The 18155-nt window shown below is 41.8% G+C and overlaps 1 protein-coding gene across 2 annotated transcripts; it reads left to right on the top strand.

The window, feature by feature from the left end:
- The first annotated feature begins 773 nt into the window (after window positions 1-773).
- Window positions 774-16567, top strand: LOC108100253 (LIM/homeobox protein Awh). Of its 2 annotated transcripts, none has more exons than XM_017204041.2 (6): window positions 774-1420; window positions 12590-12771; window positions 14026-14243; window positions 15038-15259; window positions 15489-15614; window positions 15776-16567. In XM_017204041.2, exons 1-6 carry the CDS (start codon window positions 1415-1417, stop codon window positions 15835-15837), a joined length of 816 nt encoding a protein of 271 aa, XP_017059530.1. In that variant the 5' UTR covers window positions 774-1414; the 3' UTR covers window positions 15838-16567. The 2 variants fall into 2 exon arrangements, with proteins under 2 accessions (XP_017059530.1, XP_017059521.1); XM_017204032.2 differs by having other exon boundaries at window positions 15038-15271.
- The last annotated feature ends 1588 nt before the right edge of the window (window positions 16568-18155 follow it).

Here is an 18155-nt window from a genome sequence, read left to right as displayed (position 1 = left end):
TCCTTGGTTTTTCCAGGGCTTTTACCCACTCAAGCAGCAGCATCAGGAGCTACAGCAGCAACATGAGCAACAGCAGCTAAATGACAGCAGCAACATCAGTCGAAAAAGCTGCAAAAGCAGCAACATCTGTAGAATATATTCTTAGCAATAACGCATATTTGATAGAAGGTTCGAAAATCAGTCGATCATTAGTGTTAAAACAATAGCAGCATTATCAGAAAAAGAAGAATGTTTGAACAACAGCTATACCAAGTCAAATAAAATACCAAATATATTTCTTATACATAACACAGTAACATCAGTAAAATCATCACAAATGGCTACTATATAGTACCAATAGTAGCAACACTCGGTAAATGGCCAGCAGTGAAACGTGCAACACCAGTCCTAAGAGCGTACATTCAACATTATTCGGTGGAGCCCCCTGTGGCAGCGATGTTGCCGTTGTCACGAGAGCAACACCCACCCGGTTTCCCGGCGACGAACTCCACTCCGAGTGGCACTCGTTTCAAGTGGCCAGCTTGGCACGCGCCGGCGCACTCAATTGGTGCAGAGACGGGCCGGGCTGGGAAAGCACTCAAAATGGGGGACGCCAGTCGAGAACTCGTTCTCCAGGGGCCGAGGGGGCGTGGCCAGGCGGGCCAATCACCACCATTCCCGTTGCGCCGGCGACAGCTGTGCACTCAAAACCAGTTGAGCGGGTTTCCGAGTCGAGTTTCTTGCGAGACGACCGGTGGTTGTTACTTTGCTTGCTACCTGTGAGCGTGGTGGTCGTGCGAGTGCTGTTGGTGGTAGTGGTGGCTACAGGCCATGAGCATATGGAAACCGGGCATGAATCGAGCCAGTTGAGCCAGCAGATCCCTGAGCTCGAACCCCGAGCGCCGGCAGTTAGCGCAGTGGCCTCGAAGCTGTAACAACATCTCGCGTCCGCTCGCCACGAGACCAGAATCTCCCGAGAATCGCGATACTGGAAACGTGTTATCGCGTGTTATTATTGATAAGGTTCTGCGACGAGTGTATATACTATACTATATCCCCTGCCAAAAGCCCGCTTTCGCATTCGCATTCGCACTCGCACTCGCATTTGCCGTCGGCCGAAGTGAACTGTTTGAGGAATGTGCTAATCGAAGGCGAAAAATGTTGCAAACGCCTGCGAATTGATCCGCACCTCGGATATACGAATTTATAGTACACCGGTTATTAATAGCTGGCGAAGAATAATATTGTATAATAGCATCGCATGCAGACGGCGGCTTCCGTGGGGCGCTTGACAAACTGATCAAGTCGTCGTCGCCATCCTCTATATCTCCCAACTCTGGCTGCGATCGGGTTCCATTCCCAGGCTAAAGCTGGCGACAGATTTTCGTGCAAAAGACTTGGATTAAAAACCGCCAAAATTGTGGAGGCAATTAAAATGAAGGTGAGTTGGGATCCAATCAAGTAAAGGGTGTTGAAGAAGCATAAAGCATAAAACTCTAAAGTGTAAAACTGCATTTACTATAGTTACAAATAATTTAAAGAATATTTTTTACTGATAGTTGAGCTACATTTCGTTGATTATCAAAGTTTAAAGTGCCAGTTTGGCTTCTCTTGCAAATAAAGCAAATACTTTTCACCCGTATTCTACCTTGCGAGCTCTGTTTGCACACCCACTAGTCCGCTTTCCTTTTTAATTGCTGGACATGTAAGAGGAGCGAACCCCGAGTGACCCACAAATCAGTTTTTTGTGTAGTGTTTCCTAGCCCGCTGCGAGCATTTTGGGCCAGAAAACGCAACAGGCGGCGTTTGATCGACCATTAGGAGCAAAAAGTGAGTCGGAGTTGAGACAAAAACCAGAGCAACGCGGTTCCAATTCAATTCGAAAAAGCCAGCGCACTAATAGCCGCTGGAAAACGATGAGTTTCCAAAAACGGAGACGACACAGAGCGGTGAATATGAAAAGCACACAAGTCGCGCCACGGGGTTCCTTAATAAACACTCAAGAAATAAGCCCCATATCACAGCCCACACTTTTGGGGTTTGGGGAATACTCGAATACTTGAATATTGGCTGTGAAATGAAGGCTGATATCCAAATGTATCTGCAACCAAACCCCAAAAAATTGTATACAAGTTGGGTTTTTTCGAGATGTTGCATGGATCGTGTCGCCTAGATGATGTTGCTCAATTCCGTGTTCATTCAACAAAACACATTTTTCGGGGTTTCGATTTTGATTTCATTTTATCCCCCCGAAAACGTTTAATCGATTTTTGCACCCGCTGTGCGAGGCTTTTGCTTTTTTTTTGTGCTCGAACCACCCACAGGATTTTGAAAAATATTCGCCATGAGTCTGCAGAGAATCGATCATGATTTATGCTCGCCGATGATCGATTTGCCATGGCTTTGTTCGACGAGTGTAATTTTCATTACCATAGCAAATTGGACAAGGTGCTGACGCTTATTGCTCTGCGTTATGTTTCTAATCGACCGATTTCTCCGGCTAGAACTGGATTGAAAATCGGCGGGGGCTCCGCTTACATCTCGAGTCCCCGGTAAACCCTGAAATCAAATGTCAACAGTTCTGGTCAACAGAGGGGATTCTCCTCGGCCCGATCGACCTTTTCTTGACATCATCGATCTTGACCCGCCCCAGATGTGGTATCCCCATCCTATACAGCCTCCATATCCAAATCCAAATCCGAAAATGACGCCACTAGGCGCTGCCTTATGAATATTCAACAATGTATGGGGCTGGAGTCTTTTTCTTTTTTCCCTGCTCTTAGGTAGTCGGAGAAAGAGATATAAAAAAGGCATAAATATTTAAGCGTTTAAATGTCGAATGCCTGCGAAGCAGCTATAAAAAACATATATACATATTTCAATAACTGATTTTCATTAATAATTCACAAGAAAATTGAAAGATTGGAAAAAACTAAACCTCCCATAAACACGGCAGAGGTTTTTGTGTAAGAAGTCGTTGACGCCTTCCTTTTGCGGTTCGGAATGTTTTCTTTAATTGGCGAGTTGGGGTTTTTCGAGTTGAATTGAAGTGGTTTTGACTTGGGATTAGTGGACTAAGCCCTTAAATTTGAATTTAATTATGCAAGATTGTTTGCTATAGTGTTCTATTTCCCAAAATAGATAGTAGATTACAGACATAGAAGATAGAGCATCTGACTTTCCATATCTCAAGCTACTTATTGGCTTTGAGTGGTTAACAAAACACCTTTTGTGAATTACACGCCCATCCCTATTGTCCCATAATTCCGCACAAGAAAGCAGAAAAGGAGCGCGTGCCGATTGCCAGGACTTTGCTGCTTTCCAAAGGATACTTCTGAAACCAGCTGCTTGACCGGCGGTCAGCAGATTTTTCAGCAAGCCCCCTCATAATTGGCTTCCCAAACAAAGGACACTTTCGAGAGTGTCCTGTGGCCAGGAGAATACGAATCTGGCTAATTGTCAACGCTGACAAGAAGTCTACGCCTCGGGTCTCCTTGGAGAAACAATGGCAAGCGGAAAACGCATCTTGACTTGAGCCAATTGCCCCGATCGGGGACAAAAGAGAAACAAATATCACACCTTTGTTTGGGCCTCGCACATGGACAATAGATCCGAGATCCTGGTCACTTTCCGGGTTGCGCATGCGAACTGCGAGGCAGAGGTTTCCCTATTTCCCGATTTCCCGACAAACGTGTCAAAGTCGCAGAGGCACTTTTAGCAGGTAAATGCGAAAAGTCCCTTCGAATGAAAATCGAATGCAGGAGGCAGCACAAGGGGTCCTCTCCAAACCGCACAAAAGAAGGCGAGTCGAGTGTCTTCCCATTGTTCGTTCGAGTGCATCCACAAAATAGTCCTTAAAGGACGCTTAGTTGGCCTACAAATGATGCATGGCCCTTGGGCCTGTAAAATCGTAAAATGCCACAAATCATTGCAACTCCTGTCTGCCGGCAGCCCACAAAATAAAAAAGACAGAAAGGTAGAGACCCAAACCCGCCCCTGGAATTTACGAGCCAACCCCTAACGACAAACCATTCGATTTGATTTCTGGCAAAAAATTCCAATAAATAAAATAAATGTTCTCTTGCCAGTTTCTCGCCCGAAAATATTCGTATTTAATTGTCTGACAATTGCAAATTGGTCCCTTGGAGTTGCTTTTAACTTGAGCTTAGTTTGCTTGTTAACTAATTTAAATTAAAGCAATCAATAGCTTATAAGTAATATTTTTATCAGCTCTACTTAAATGTTTCGTTTGTTTTAAATTACTTGACAATTGCAAATCGATCCAATGGATCTTCCTGTCCCGTCTTATCGATGGCATCTCCGAACAGTAGCCAAAGTGATTAGTTTTAGGGAAGAGAAACTAGTTTCGAGCGTCTGCTCCGTTTGAAACTCACCGCTAAAATCATTCAAAGTCACCTAAATAAATTATCGGCCAGAACTTTGGCGGTGGCCCACAAAAAACAACTCCGGACTTGATTTATTGGCCCACAAAAAAGAAGGAGACAAAAGCACAATAGCCGAAAGCTGGAAACTGAATACTGAAAACCGAAATATGAAAATATTATATTTGTAATTTATGCAAAATGCAGATTTAGCTAATTAATTGTGGCCAATGCTCAATAAAAAATCAGAAATCAAACACGAAATCCCCCTAAAAACTCCGCACAAAGATGAGCTGTAAAAAATTTGGACAACGCGAAATCAATAAAAGCCCAACTTATTGATGTTTAGTGGCTGTGACATGTTGACGAAAAGACAAAAGCATTTGGGATGTTCGGTTTCGGATTCACTCGATGCCCGAGTCCCCAGCATTATGATGAATGCCTCAAAAATGCGAATAAAAAGATACATACTCAAAAGTGAATAAAACCAAAAAAATAAGCAGAAACAAGAGAACAAGAAAAACGCGTGTCGAAATCATTTGAGATACTTGCGGGCGATTTATCAGCGATTTATGAAGAGAACTTCGGCTGGGGATTTTCTCTCCCCAGACTCTGAGTTCTGAGTGCTGAGTTCTGTTTGCACAACTGCCGCCCGCTAAATTTATGCAAAAAAACAAACACAATATTATGCCAAATAAAAAACAAAATAACGTGAAATGATAAAAAATGGCAAACGAAATGTTTGCCGTACTTCCAGTGGCGAGTGGCGAGGGTGGCTACATTCATTTAGTTTAATGCAAATGTTTTATTGAAATTTATTGGCCAGCAAATTGCATAGCCACAGGGCGCTCTATTATACAGAGTAACGCCATAAGTCGCGGACTTTATGCATTTTAAATAAATAATCGATGGCGATTATCTTTAATTAAGAGTTAATAAATGTAAACGGCAGATCAAGATGAAAAACGAAGAAGTAGCTTAATTTAATTTGACATTGTAACAAGCTATTGTATCGCCATGAATATAGATTGGGATAGATAACAGATCTTGGGGTATAAAAAGGTTAAAATATTACGTGAATAGTTTAAGATTTACTTCACTCTTCAAATAGGATACTGAGACTCTGAACCAACGCAGTTTCTGCTTATAAATCCAACCTAAATAGAACAATAAATTCAAGTGCTTATTAATCTATGAAAATAAGAACGGATTTTATTCAGACTTCTCGCCCCCATTACCATATAATTTGAGCTTATCAGTTCGGAAGACAAAAGCCCGAATCTGTCGCGACATATATAATTTACAGGTTCGCTTCGATTTGAAGACAGCTGCCGAAAGCCGCAGATGATGATTAAAACACGAAACAAGTTCACAAATGGTTGCTCTCTGACCAAAAAGTATTCCATACCCGATAAAACACTCATAGACCCGCGGACCAGAAGCAAATCGAAGAGCCATTTTCGGATTGCCACTGCCCATCTGAATATTTAGTTTATTTTTGTCCAACAACTCCTTGGTTTGTTGTTTTGTTGGTGTTTTTGTTTAGTGTTTTCGGAATGTCGTTGACGCTGGTCGTTCGCTTTGAAATTTAATATCGAAACGTTGTCTATGCAAATGAACATTGCCACCTGTTTATGTTTATGGCCGGTGGAAGTGGCAGCTATTGAAGCTGGAAGCTGGGCTCAGAAAACGGTATTAGCTGCATAAGTCGAGCGATCAGTCAGCCTCGAATCCAGAGATCCACGATTCTGGGGTTCTTGTTCTCGCACTCGACTGGATGATCTCCGGTGGTAAACGCGTGAGAACGGTGCCCCGTATGCAAATCACTTTCCGACCTCAAAAGCCCCGCGTTCTCCCCGCACTCCGCACAGAATAAAATATACGAAAACTAAAACGAAGAAAGTATTAAAATGAAATTTATCTCGTATGCGAGCAGCCAACAGTTATAATAAAACGCGGCTGGGAGCGCACACAAAGGCCGGTGTTTGCCAACAGCAACATCCACCGAAATGGCTGTAAAAAGTCAACCAGTCCAGTCCCAAAGAACCCCAGAGAACTCAGAGCCCTCAACCAAAGCGATCCCATCCGATCCGATCCAATCCCATACGAAACCCGGAGAGATCATCTCGCGTTGAGTTCAGTTTTGTGTTTTGTAGTGTAATAAAGTGCGACATTTTAAGTCGTAGCCGCTCTTTGGGCCATAACTTGTCAACACTGGGGTTGTGGGATACTGGGTATCCTGCACTGAGAAAAAAGCGTAAAAACCAGGTGAGGGAATAACCCAAATTGTAGCAATAGAGTGGTTATATTACATATATTAATTGGATAACAGTCATTTCACATTTGTTATAGCTTAAGTTAGTAAATACTTAGAAATGTTCCCTCTTATTTCTCTCTGTGTATATCACACACCTAATATAACCCCCCGCACCCCCAATCATCCGCTTAACAGATGAGCCAAGGCTTTGTCATCGCCAGAACCCCAGAACAAAAAAAAAACCAAAGATATAAAGTGAAATAAAACTTTTTATATATGCATATATAAAGTTTATTTTTTAACAGAGTTTTTTCGTTCCTTGTCGGGCCTTGTCGTTTTAATGATCGGCTGTATATTATCTTTAATAGATATTTCATTTGCATTTAAGTTACTTTTTGGCAATTGTCAATTAGCCACTTAGCGGCTCAAATTGAAAACTGACAGCTGCGAATCGAAGGGCTTTTCCCTCGGCGGCTTTTCTCCTCGCGAATATTGGCTCTTTGTTTTGCGTCCATAAAAACGTTGGCGACTTTGGCTCGCAGCCATTTGGCCGTAAAATATTTTACGATGTTACGCCAATGTTAGGTCCACAACTCCATTCGCTGTCCCCCCGCAAGAGCCCTCCTCCTCCTTTTCCAGATGGAACCTCCGACGAGTTGTCTGCCATCATAATATTTGCCTAGGCTGAAAAGTCCCACTCTCGATATCCAAGGGGGGGATAAGAGGGGAATGTGTGTGCGTGTGATGTGCGAATATGTTGTGAAAATTGAATGGCATATGCACATTTTGTCGCCAGTGATAAAATTTAATAACGCTGATAAATTTAGCAAAAACACGCTGGACCATTGACATAAAGCGGTAATTAAGTTTGCCGGAGAGATGCACAAACCAACAGTAACGCGAAGACAGTGGGACAGGTTCCGAAGTGTGGATGCATTGGATACAGTAAAGGGTCGATTAAACGGAAATAGGGTGTCTATAATAGTCAAGGCTGAACAGGAATAGTTTACTTTTGCATAAGGTACTTTATCAGTAGATGAACTTTGAAAGAGTATTTATTCTGGCACCTTTTATTGAACTTAAAACTATGTTACTTTTGCTTCACCTGCTGATTTTCTTAGTGTGATCCCACTGTATTCCCATAGAAATGCATTCCCTTTTCATTTCTGTCGCCGTTTTTGTCGGCTGCCCAGTTATAGCAGGCCATTAATTTGATTGGATTAATGGGTGCGAGAGCAACAGCTATGGACTATATAGAACGTGCATATGGCGGTGAATATGGAGTGAAGGAGTGAAAGAACTGGTCGACGGCATTACCATTAACCGCTTCCCGATGAAATATTTGTAAACATTTAGCCAATTTATGGAGCGTGCTCGTATTGTGGATACTCTTCATGGCTCTTCATGCCCCTTTTTACTTTTTACTCCAGATCGTGGGCGTTTGTTGGCCGCTTCCATTCATAAAGAGCAGTTCGTGCGGCCATTAAATAACAATCAGATACGATGATCCCAACTTAACGCCAAACAAACGCCGACGTGCAGGCTTTTTGGTATTCATATTTTAGCATAATTCAATATATTAGGCACAAAGCGAAAAGGCCCACGCAGCGCGTTATGCCACAAAAAAGTAGCTCTAATTAAAAAGCGATACGCCTTTTTCGAAAGTCAGCAACGCCATCGAAAAGCAGAAATAATATATACGAGTATACAGTATTTATTTGACAGACGCCCGTTGAAAATTTTCATGCCGCATAAATCAGGCAAAAAGAGTTTACACAACAAAAATATCGTATTGGAAATAAACCGAGCCGAGCCGAGCAGCCTTCGCTGCAATTTGTTGTTCAAAAGCAGCTTAAATCGAGAGATCGAAAGGCCTTAGGAAAACATTTGCCAAAATCCGTTCGAGTGACAAGTGCTCGAGTTGTTGGTACAACGGCTTCGTTCAACGATATCGGCCGAAAGATATGGCCATTGTGGTGGTACTCTTTGTCTTGGTTTCTATTTCTATTTCTATTTCTTTTTTGTTTTTGGTTTTTTGGGAGCACAACATTCTCACGGCTGGGAGATGACAAGCCACAACCGGAGAAACCAATTGAGTGCCAAGGGCTTTTGTCATCGAGGTAGCGATCCGTCCATTGATATGGCAATCGATATTGGTTCGGTAGTCCCTCCGATGATCGCTCAATTTGCGCAGTGACGTGAGAGATTGCCTTCTATTCCGTATTCCGGGGTAATCGATCTTCTAGGCGTGTCCCTCCTTTTTTTTTTGGCTTTCCAAGATGATACACTTCTTGAGTCCGGTTGACTCTACTGGCTACTGGTTGCAGTCTCATCGCGTTTCCTACGCTCATTTCTTCACCGATCCGAGCACCTTGCTGGGGAGATATCCCATGGAACATGGGGATGGGGAGGATTATAAACTTTATCGCACACTCTTCATGTGTCTTTTATAGTTCTGGCCTGGCCCTTTGTTTTTCCCACTTTTATACGACTGCCAGCCGGGTTATTTACGACATTTCGAGCCAAAAGTTGCAAGGTGCAAGTTTTAAATTGTGGAATTTTTATGAGGGCCTCGCTGGCATGGGGTGTGCTTATATAACACTGAGTATTCATAGCAAATAATAACAATAAAAGGCACAGAACTAGCCAAGGTCCCACAGATAACCGAGGAGATGTTTTATCGCCCCTTGCGACCCGCAGAGATCCGGCGAATCCTTCATCTTCTATCGGTTCCCAAAATCTTCGGCACTTTTTGCCCAGATGAGGGTCTCAATTTGGGGCTCAATCTACTTTATTAGACTCTATAGCTTAGATTTAAAATGTATTTCTTTTTATTTAATTACATAAAATAAAGAAAACGATCTATTAAATAAAACCCTCCTTACCAAAACTATTTACTATTTGATTGATGTTTCTTCCCATCACCCGAATCACTTCACCATTTTTGGCCTACTAAAGCCATTTTCCGCACTTCATCCAGTCACCCAGTCGGAAAAGTTTTCACGAATTCTAAGCCCACCAGGAACCCATTTTAAATTCATGTCTGGATTTATGCATCTCGCATTGAAACGCACACACAACCGCAGAAGGCTCACGACACTCACGAGTAAATTACAGTCAAATGACATGCTCGCCAAAAATGCCACTTCAAATGTGTCCTTCCCCTCTACCCTCGGCATTCCTCCCTAGTCCTGTCCTTCGACAACTGACATATTTTCAAAAGGGCATAGACAACAACAACACCAATGCAGTTATAACCAACAAGCTGCAGGGAATTGAGGTGCGATTTGGGGTGGAAACTGGGGCACAAAAAAAAAATAAAGTTAAAAATAAATTGTTTAAAAACTATATTTTTCAAGCTAGTAAAATTTTAAAAAAAAATACTTCAATAGTCATCAATTTTAATAAATAAAATAGTTACTTTGAAAACTAATAACAATTTAATAAAGATAAGTATATTATTGGCTTGCAAAAAACTAAAATTTATGATGATATAATATTTTTATGAAGGCATTTATTTGATCTATATTTTATTTATTTAATCTATAGAACGCATAATTTTGTCTTTAAAGTCCTGTGAGATATTTTTCCGAGTGTACGGAAGTCACTGTCTCAGCCTCCGTTTTTGTGTGTTAAAACGGGCGTTGGGAAAACAAATTGCTGAAAACACCCCTCGCACCGGTCCCCCTCCCCATTCCTCTCCTTACCCCTCCCCTCACCCCCTCCCCATCCCCTGTAATATTCGGCCTTGTTGTTGGCTGTGTTTTTCGGGCGCGCAATGTGAAAAGTTAAACGAAAGTGACAGGCGACGCAGGAGGAGGGCTGTGGCACATTGGGCTGTGGCACATTGGGCTGCGGCAGTGGCAGCTATGGCAGATACTCCAGAGCGCAGGCTCGTCCGGGGAAAGTCGGGTGGTCGAGGGGTATTTGCGGGTATCCGGGGGTATCCGTGGGTCGGAGCCGACTGCCGACTGCCGCTATTAAACGTGTCACATACACGCCGGAGTTGAAAAGTTAAATGGCAGCGGCTGCGCGCTCAGACGGCCATGTTAGGATGTAGTTATTTGATGTCCGCGGAACACGCACAGATACAGATACAGATACAGATACAAGCTCACATGCTCACATGTTGCTCGCTCTGATGGTGGCCATGTTGCATACTATACGAGTATCTCGGCCTCAACCCCCCGAAAGACGCCAGATATAGATTTGTATCCGATAGTTTGCGGCCTGTCATAAATTATTCTCATAGATATCTATTACCCACAGGCTGCTGCTGCTGCTTCTGGCTTTTGGCTTTTGGCTTCGCTCTGCCGTTCGGCATTGTCTCATTAATTGCCTTAGTCGCAAATGGCGGGCCCTTTGATCGGGTTATAGTCACGGCCGAAGGTTTTATCTCGCTTATATTTGTATTTATTTTCCGGCGGCGAGAGAAGAAACAAATTCGTCAGCTAAGTTAACAACAAGTGGCCATAAGTTAAACGGCAATTATTTGTGCCTACAATTGTTTTGTCGCCGCCAGTTACGAAAATAGCGTATTTTCCCTGCCATTTTTGATTAATTGAAAAACTCCGCTTCGCGTCTTGCCTTTTTCATCAATGAACGGAAAGTACATAAGCGAATTGCCGGCCATTAATTAAATGTTTTAAGTACTGCATTCAATTCCTTTTTCATGCATTCGAGTATATAAATATATCAGCCCGAAATTGCACATCACAATAACCAGATCGAGCAATTTAAATGTTTTTTCACTTGAAGGAAAGTTAACGAGAAGGCATTAACGCGAATTGAAATGTTCTTTGATGGCGCACTTCAGAGAGAAAGGATAAATAAATTATCTGAAATTAATATTTATTATAATAATAATAAGGATATTTAAATGCAAAGTCATTTGGTTAAAATAAATGACTCGAGGTAAAATTACATTAAAAATGTTTATTCCAATGTTTGTCTCTTATCTTTATCTGATTTATTAATGTTGCTTGGAGGGTAACAAAATTATTTTAGGAACTTCACGAGTATCTAGTGACATTAATTTTGTTGGAATAATTTATTTGAGTTGAAAGCAATTTTTAAATGTAAATTTCACGATCAGATTAATCAGAAAGATCGCAGAATGATATACTGTTTAATTTTTAATAACTGAAATATTGTTGTAGCACCTCCAGCACAGATAGTATCATTAATTTATCAATTAAAAAATGAACTTAATATATCAATTAGAATTTATTACAAATGGCTCATTTCAAAATATGTTTTGTTTATGATGATTCTGCAGCTGTTAAGATATTTGTTAAAATCCACAATTTGCATGCAGCACTAAAAAATCAATTAGGAGAGCCACAACCTAAATAATACTCCACGCATTACTTTTATTTTCGGTGTCTTTTTGTACTTTATGAAACGCAATAAAATTTGTTTGGAACACTCATTTAAATCGGCGTAACATGCAGGCGACCCATTGAATATTCATAAGATCGATCTTCGGATGGGTCGATAAATTTCACATTTCGGGGACTTCGGAGTGAAGCAGTTGCCGTCGCAGCAACAATAACATTGATATCGCCAACAACAATTAGCATAACATTTTCAAATTTATGGTTCAATTTTCGAAAAGAGCGAATCGAAAAGTCGAAACAAAACAAAGCCCGAGGCGAAAGAAACTCGTCTTTTGTGTGGCTATTGAAATTTGTTTAATATACATAAGTTAAACGCTGCAGCTAAGAAATAAAACAGAAGCCGCCGGGACATTTGCCAGATTTATTGAACGATTTCATTTGAAGGCACAACAAAAGAAGAAACAAATCCGACGGGCGCTACGATATCAGATCAGATCGCTTTTCGAATAGGCCACCGATCCGGTTCTCAGGTGTGTGATAAAAGAGCCACCAGTATTTGCATAGAAATAGAAATAGTCTTGCAGAGAATCCAATAAAATAAACTAAAACCGCCTTTTTAATCTCCTTTCCAGACTGAGCTGCGTTCCTGCGCAGCGTGTGGGGAGCCCATCTCGGATCGGTTTTTCCTGGAGGTGGGCGGCTGCTCCTGGCACGCCCACTGCCTCCGCTGCTGCATGTGCATGTGTCCCCTGGACCGCCAGCAGTCCTGTTTCATCCGGGAGCGGCAGGTCTACTGCAAGGCCGACTACAGCAAGTGAGTATTGAACTAAAAATTTAGAAAAAATAGAATCATCATCTCAAACTGATAAGCTAAAATATAAAAAAATAATTATAAAATATCTGATCAAAGATAATTAATATTGATTAGATTACTGATCCTTTCATGACAAAATCATAAAAGCTTTCTCTGTTTTATCATATTATTCCTGATTAATTACCTCATATAAACACTAGCTTTGCCCCACTGTGTAAAAAGCCAAAAATGCCCTGTGTTTGCTTTGAAAAACTGCCCCTTGAAAAACTTTCGAAAATTCCAATTGATTTTCCAACTCGATTGTGTATGTGCACAAGTGTTTTCCGAATAGTTTCCCACACATCTTCTGTCCCCTGGTTAATTGTAATTGTTACAATTCGACAGCGTTTGCGACTTAATCCATAAAGTCAACAGCGACAAAGATGCGGCCAAAACGTAACGAAATGAAAACTTTACGGGGCGAATGCAAGTTGCAAGCCAAAGTATCCAAGTATCTGAGTATCTGGCGGATACAGAAACCGGGGGAAACGTAGGAAAACGGTGTCGACGTCCAACCAAATGAAAATAAACAAACAGACGCGCCGTGAGATGCTGTAAAAATATTTATTTTTCAAGTTAAGAATTTTAAGTGTGCATTGCCCGATGGAGACATCATCCAGCATTCAGCATTCGGCATTCAGCAGCCTCCTCCCATCGCATCTGAACCCATCCCGAGACAACCCATCCACATCCACATCCACATCCGAGTCATGCTCTGGCCATACATTGTTGTGGCTGTTGTAAAAATAAGCTTAAAAGCTAACAATAAGCCACCGAAAGTTGCCGACTCATTTGGAAAAACGTTTGCCACGGCGAGCACTTCCGCTTGGAAAGCGCTGCTCCGCCGTACAGGAAAATACTTAACCGTATCGGATTGATGGACTCGTTTCGATTTTCCTTTTCCATAATATAATGTGCATTTTTCATAACTAACATAAGTTATGGAATTATCTTAAACATAATTTGTTTATGTTTAAGATTTCTCTATCTCTTGGTATCTCAGTATTCTCAAGATGACTTCAATTTATTTCTTCCCATGAAAAGATCTATTTCACATATTTATATATATATATATAAAATGGTTTTTATTTTAAAAGTACATTTATTTTTTCAAGAACATATTCTAAATAATCTTACCTAATCTTACTTCCTAACTACTTAATTAACCATATGTAAAAGCAGCCACTGATTGAGTTTCCTCTCGTTTGATTGCAGAAATTTCGGCGCCAAGTGCGCGAAGTGCTGTCGCGGCATCTCCGCCTCGGATTGGGTGCGGCGGGCGCGGGAGCTGGTGTTCCACCTGGCCTGCTTCGCCTGCGACCAGTGCGGCAGGCAGCTGTCCACCGGGGAGCAGTTCGCCCTCATGGACGACCGGGTGCTCTGCAAGGCTCATTATCTGGAGACGGTCGAGGGAGGCACCACATCGAGCGACGGTAAGAGCTCCTCTGCACCTTCTCTCTCGAAAAACAAAACGGGGGCATAAAAACAAGGTGGAAACATGCTGCACGCTCCGGCGGCAGAACGGTTGCCAATTCGGGACGCTTCACTGTGAACGGTACAGTGAAGCTGCGGCAGAGCTAAGCGCCAGCCAGTCGCCACTGACGAAATCGTGTCACACTCGTAAAAAACAACTCTCCAGTTATGCTTTATTTTTTCTGTTTTTTTTTTTTTTTGCTTCTGAGGCGACGTGATCGGCTTGTGAATGTCGTAGCCAAACCCCCGACCCAAAACCCATTCCCATTCCCCCTCCCATTCGCATCCCCCTCTCTGGAAACCCCATCTCCTTCCGCGGAGGAGACCACCGTGTCCGGACCACAGTGGCCACATAAAGCAAGGCAGCAGCAGCTCTATAAACCATAAACACTTTTTGACGTTTTCAATTTGGCCGACTGTCAAAATGCTTTTAGACCAGGGCCAAAGAAGCCACTGAAGAGACAGACCTTTAGGCTTACGCACAGTAGAGACTTTACAGCATTCCCTATTAAAGATTTTATTTTATATTAAATAGTATTTTAGTTTTTAATCATCAAGGATTTGGATTAATTAATTTATATGGATTGAGAAAAAGTACTAACTACATTTTTATTTAATAATAATATAAATGATCAATAACTTTAATAAGTTTGTTCGGAGATACCCAAGTATTGTTGCTGCTTCCCTTCGATTTACATTCCGATTGAGTTTCTGATCGCAGTTTTATTTTACCATATCTGCTTTTCCATTCCAGAGGGCTGTGATGGCGATGGCTACCACAAGAGCAAGACGAAACGGGTGCGCACCACCTTCACCGAGGAGCAGTTGCAAGTGCTGCAGGCCAACTTCCAGATTGACAGTAATCCGGATGGCCAGGATCTGGAGCGGATCGCCTCGGTGACCGGTCTCAGCAAGCGTGTGACGCAAGTGTGGTTCCAGAACTCGCGGGCGCGTCAGAAAAAACACATACATGCTGGTAAGAATAAAAGTAAGTAGTGGATTAGTGCCGCATGCCCCCTTTCCTCCATCCTTCCCCACAGCAGATCCCCTAGAAAACCCCCTCCCAGTAGAACTAGACTATCCAGTCCCCCCCCTTTCAAAAAAAAAATATATCCCCACACTTGCATTGAGTTGCAGATGATAACACAGTACTTACAATTTCTTCTGTTTTCTTTCTACTTTCAACAAACGATTTCTGATTGCAGTTCGCGAACCGGAAGGAAGCTCATTTGCGCGTCATATTAACCTGCAGTTAACGTATTCATTTCAGAATAACGCTCAGAACCCAATGCATTTGAACGGCTCTAAAGCGGGTCTATACCCGACCCATGGTAAGAAATCTGATTTAGTTTTGGGGATCTGTTTTGGGTTTGACTTAAATAAATCTAAAGGGTTCTATATATTTTATTAAGTTGTAAAATCCTTTTCTAAACTAGTAACATTGCAAGAAAGGCTCTTAAATTAAACCATTCTATTTTCGATTCGTTTTCAGAATCCTCCATGGATGAATTGTCGCAGGACTCGAGTGTGCACTGTATGCCCAGCGAGGTGTGACTAGAGCAATCCTCGCCAGCGAGAGCCCACCGCTAGCTGGCAGTCCACAAAAACGTCCTTTCCTAGTCAAAATTATATGTAAATCGTCCACGAAGCAGAAAACCACACAAGCATTCTCAATCGAAGAAAAGCGATCCGGAAACACACACGAAAATTCAACCAGAAAGCAGCAACCCAGTTCTTAGGCTTTGAGCAACCCAAGCGAACCACAGTGAAATCTCATCGAAAAAGACACAGCACACAGCACAAAACAAAAGAAACAGACAAACAAACATTCCTGCATTGTAGTGTAAGAGCCTAGTTAATTTAATTTAAATGAAATTTAAATTTACTTAGTTTAATGTTCGGTAATCGATAAGTGTTCCCTCATTCAACTCGAAGATTGATGCTGCTTGCCAAGGCTCCTGTAATATATTTATGCGTACGCCTAACCAACCATTGTCGTATACCTACCATGAGAAACGTTGTTATTGTTTATTTTCTTGTTTTTTAAATGTATAAAAATCGATATAAATACATGTATAATTAGATCCATAGATCCATAGTGTCCCTAACATAGCTGGCCAGGCAACTTGTAAATAGTAATGATAGCCGAAATTGATACGATAAGCAAAGCAGAAAACAGTAAGAGACGCCACTCCACAGCTAAAAACTAGCATTTAGTTAACACAAATTATAAAATACAATTAAAAATGAACCGAAATCAATTAAAAAAGAAAACAAATTAAAGAGAAAACATCTTTTTCAAAAACAAACGCAAACTGTCTTGTTGATTTTGATTGGAGAGATTAGAGGATTTGTTTTTGCTTCCTTCGCAGAAGAGGTTGTGCTAATATCTTAATTTCAACCGATTCCACGACACTTGCTAATGCCTAACGATCTCTTTGGGCAACACTCGAAACTCGAAACCGATTTCCGGTGCAGCTCGATCATCAACCTGTGGCAACTGGCGATCATTTAAAGCATCTGCCGCAGACAGTGTGACGACGACTTTGGAAATATCCCGCTCCCCCTAAAAGTCAAATGAGGAGTCCTCGTGGTTTATGGCCACTCAAGCTGCCAGTCATGTGGCTGGATTCTAGTGTGGCACTTCAGGTTCCCCGGGCTGAGTGCATCGAGAAGAACCGAGGGCATTAATTGAATTATAAGCCTAGATTATGCAGAGGTTTCCTGCCCGCCAGCTGTTCGAATAAAGCAATTTGTGTGGAAGATCATCGCAGTGATCATGATTATTGAGATTCGGATTGGAGTTGGGTTTGGGTTTGGGATTCGGTACCTGGGATCGGAGTACCCAGCCAATGGGCATGACTTGGCAGCCCTGCGTACTGCACTTGTTTGTAATTCCTGTTGTTGGTTTATAATTGTGCGATCGCATTGCAGACGAAAAGGCTTTCCATAGCACGTTACATAAATATCAACAAATCGTCATCATTAATAATGATCACTTCGGGCTATGAATGTCACTACACATGGAGAAATGTCACCCACTGGTTAAGTTAATAAAACAAGAAAATATAATTACATTTATTTTAGAAAGATTTGGTTTAAAAACAAAGAAGTTATTAACTATTTTAGTGAAATTAATCATTACAATTTTACTTTTATTTTTTTTCCATTTGAACAAGTTAATATTATTTCACAGATCTGTTTAATTTTAAGCTTTTAAAATTCCTTATGAATTAATGTAATTTTTTGTCCGAGTGCATATACTTTGTGTGTATTTTTTTTCCGTGTTTGTGTGTGTTTATTTTTCGGACTGCCCGGTTCATTTGTCAAATTTCACCGCGCCCCCAAGAGATCCCCGGGAGATATATCTCGAGATCTGTTGGTCGGATCGGATCTCGTGTTGTTGCCGTTGTTATTTGAGCAAACATTCAACACTTGAGCCGAGAGATTTTCGTGGCCAGGTCCAACAACTCAATTCCCAGCGGCTTCCCCTTTTTCCCCCGTCTCCCCGGCAATGAAATTATGAATGATGTGATACTTTTGCCATTGAGATGTTTTCACAGTCGCGGGGCTCATGACATGCCCCGGCCATATCTTATTTGCTATATCTACATCGCCTGCGAGATTGGAAACTGGCAACTCGAGTTGCTTGTTGTTGCTATTGTTGTTGTTGTTGTTGTTGTTGTTGTTGGTGTTGTTGATGGTTGGTTGGTTGTTTGTTGTTGGTGGCTGGTTTCTGGTTGCCAGTTAAACTTACCCCATCCGTTTCCCCATCCGAGTTGCTGCCGTGTTTGTGTTATTTCTGCTGGAAATGAGCGATCGCGTGCAATAATTTGTAGACGAGGAGACTGCTTCCAGACCCACAATCCAGT

The sequence above is a fragment of the Drosophila ficusphila genome, unplaced genomic scaffold (assembly GCF_018152265.1).
Source record: "Drosophila ficusphila isolate 14025-0441.05 unplaced genomic scaffold, ASM1815226v1 contig_286, whole genome shotgun sequence".
NCBI lineage: Eukaryota > Metazoa > Arthropoda > Insecta > Diptera > Drosophilidae > Drosophila > Drosophila ficusphila.
This window is presented reverse-complemented; position numbering and strand designations above follow the sequence as displayed.

What these genes read in the sequence shown, in the direction of transcription:
- LOC108100253 (XM_017204032.2), top strand. An exon ending in AGGCACCACATCGAGCGACG is followed by an intron (nt 14,244 to 15,037) that starts GTAAGAGCTCCT and finishes TTTCCATTCCAG; the next exon opens with AGGGCTGTGATGGCGATGGC. An exon ending in ACATGCTGGTAAGAATAAAA is followed by an intron (nt 15,272 to 15,488) that starts GTAAGTAGTGGA and finishes TTCTGATTGCAG; the next exon opens with TTCGCGAACCGGAAGGAAGC.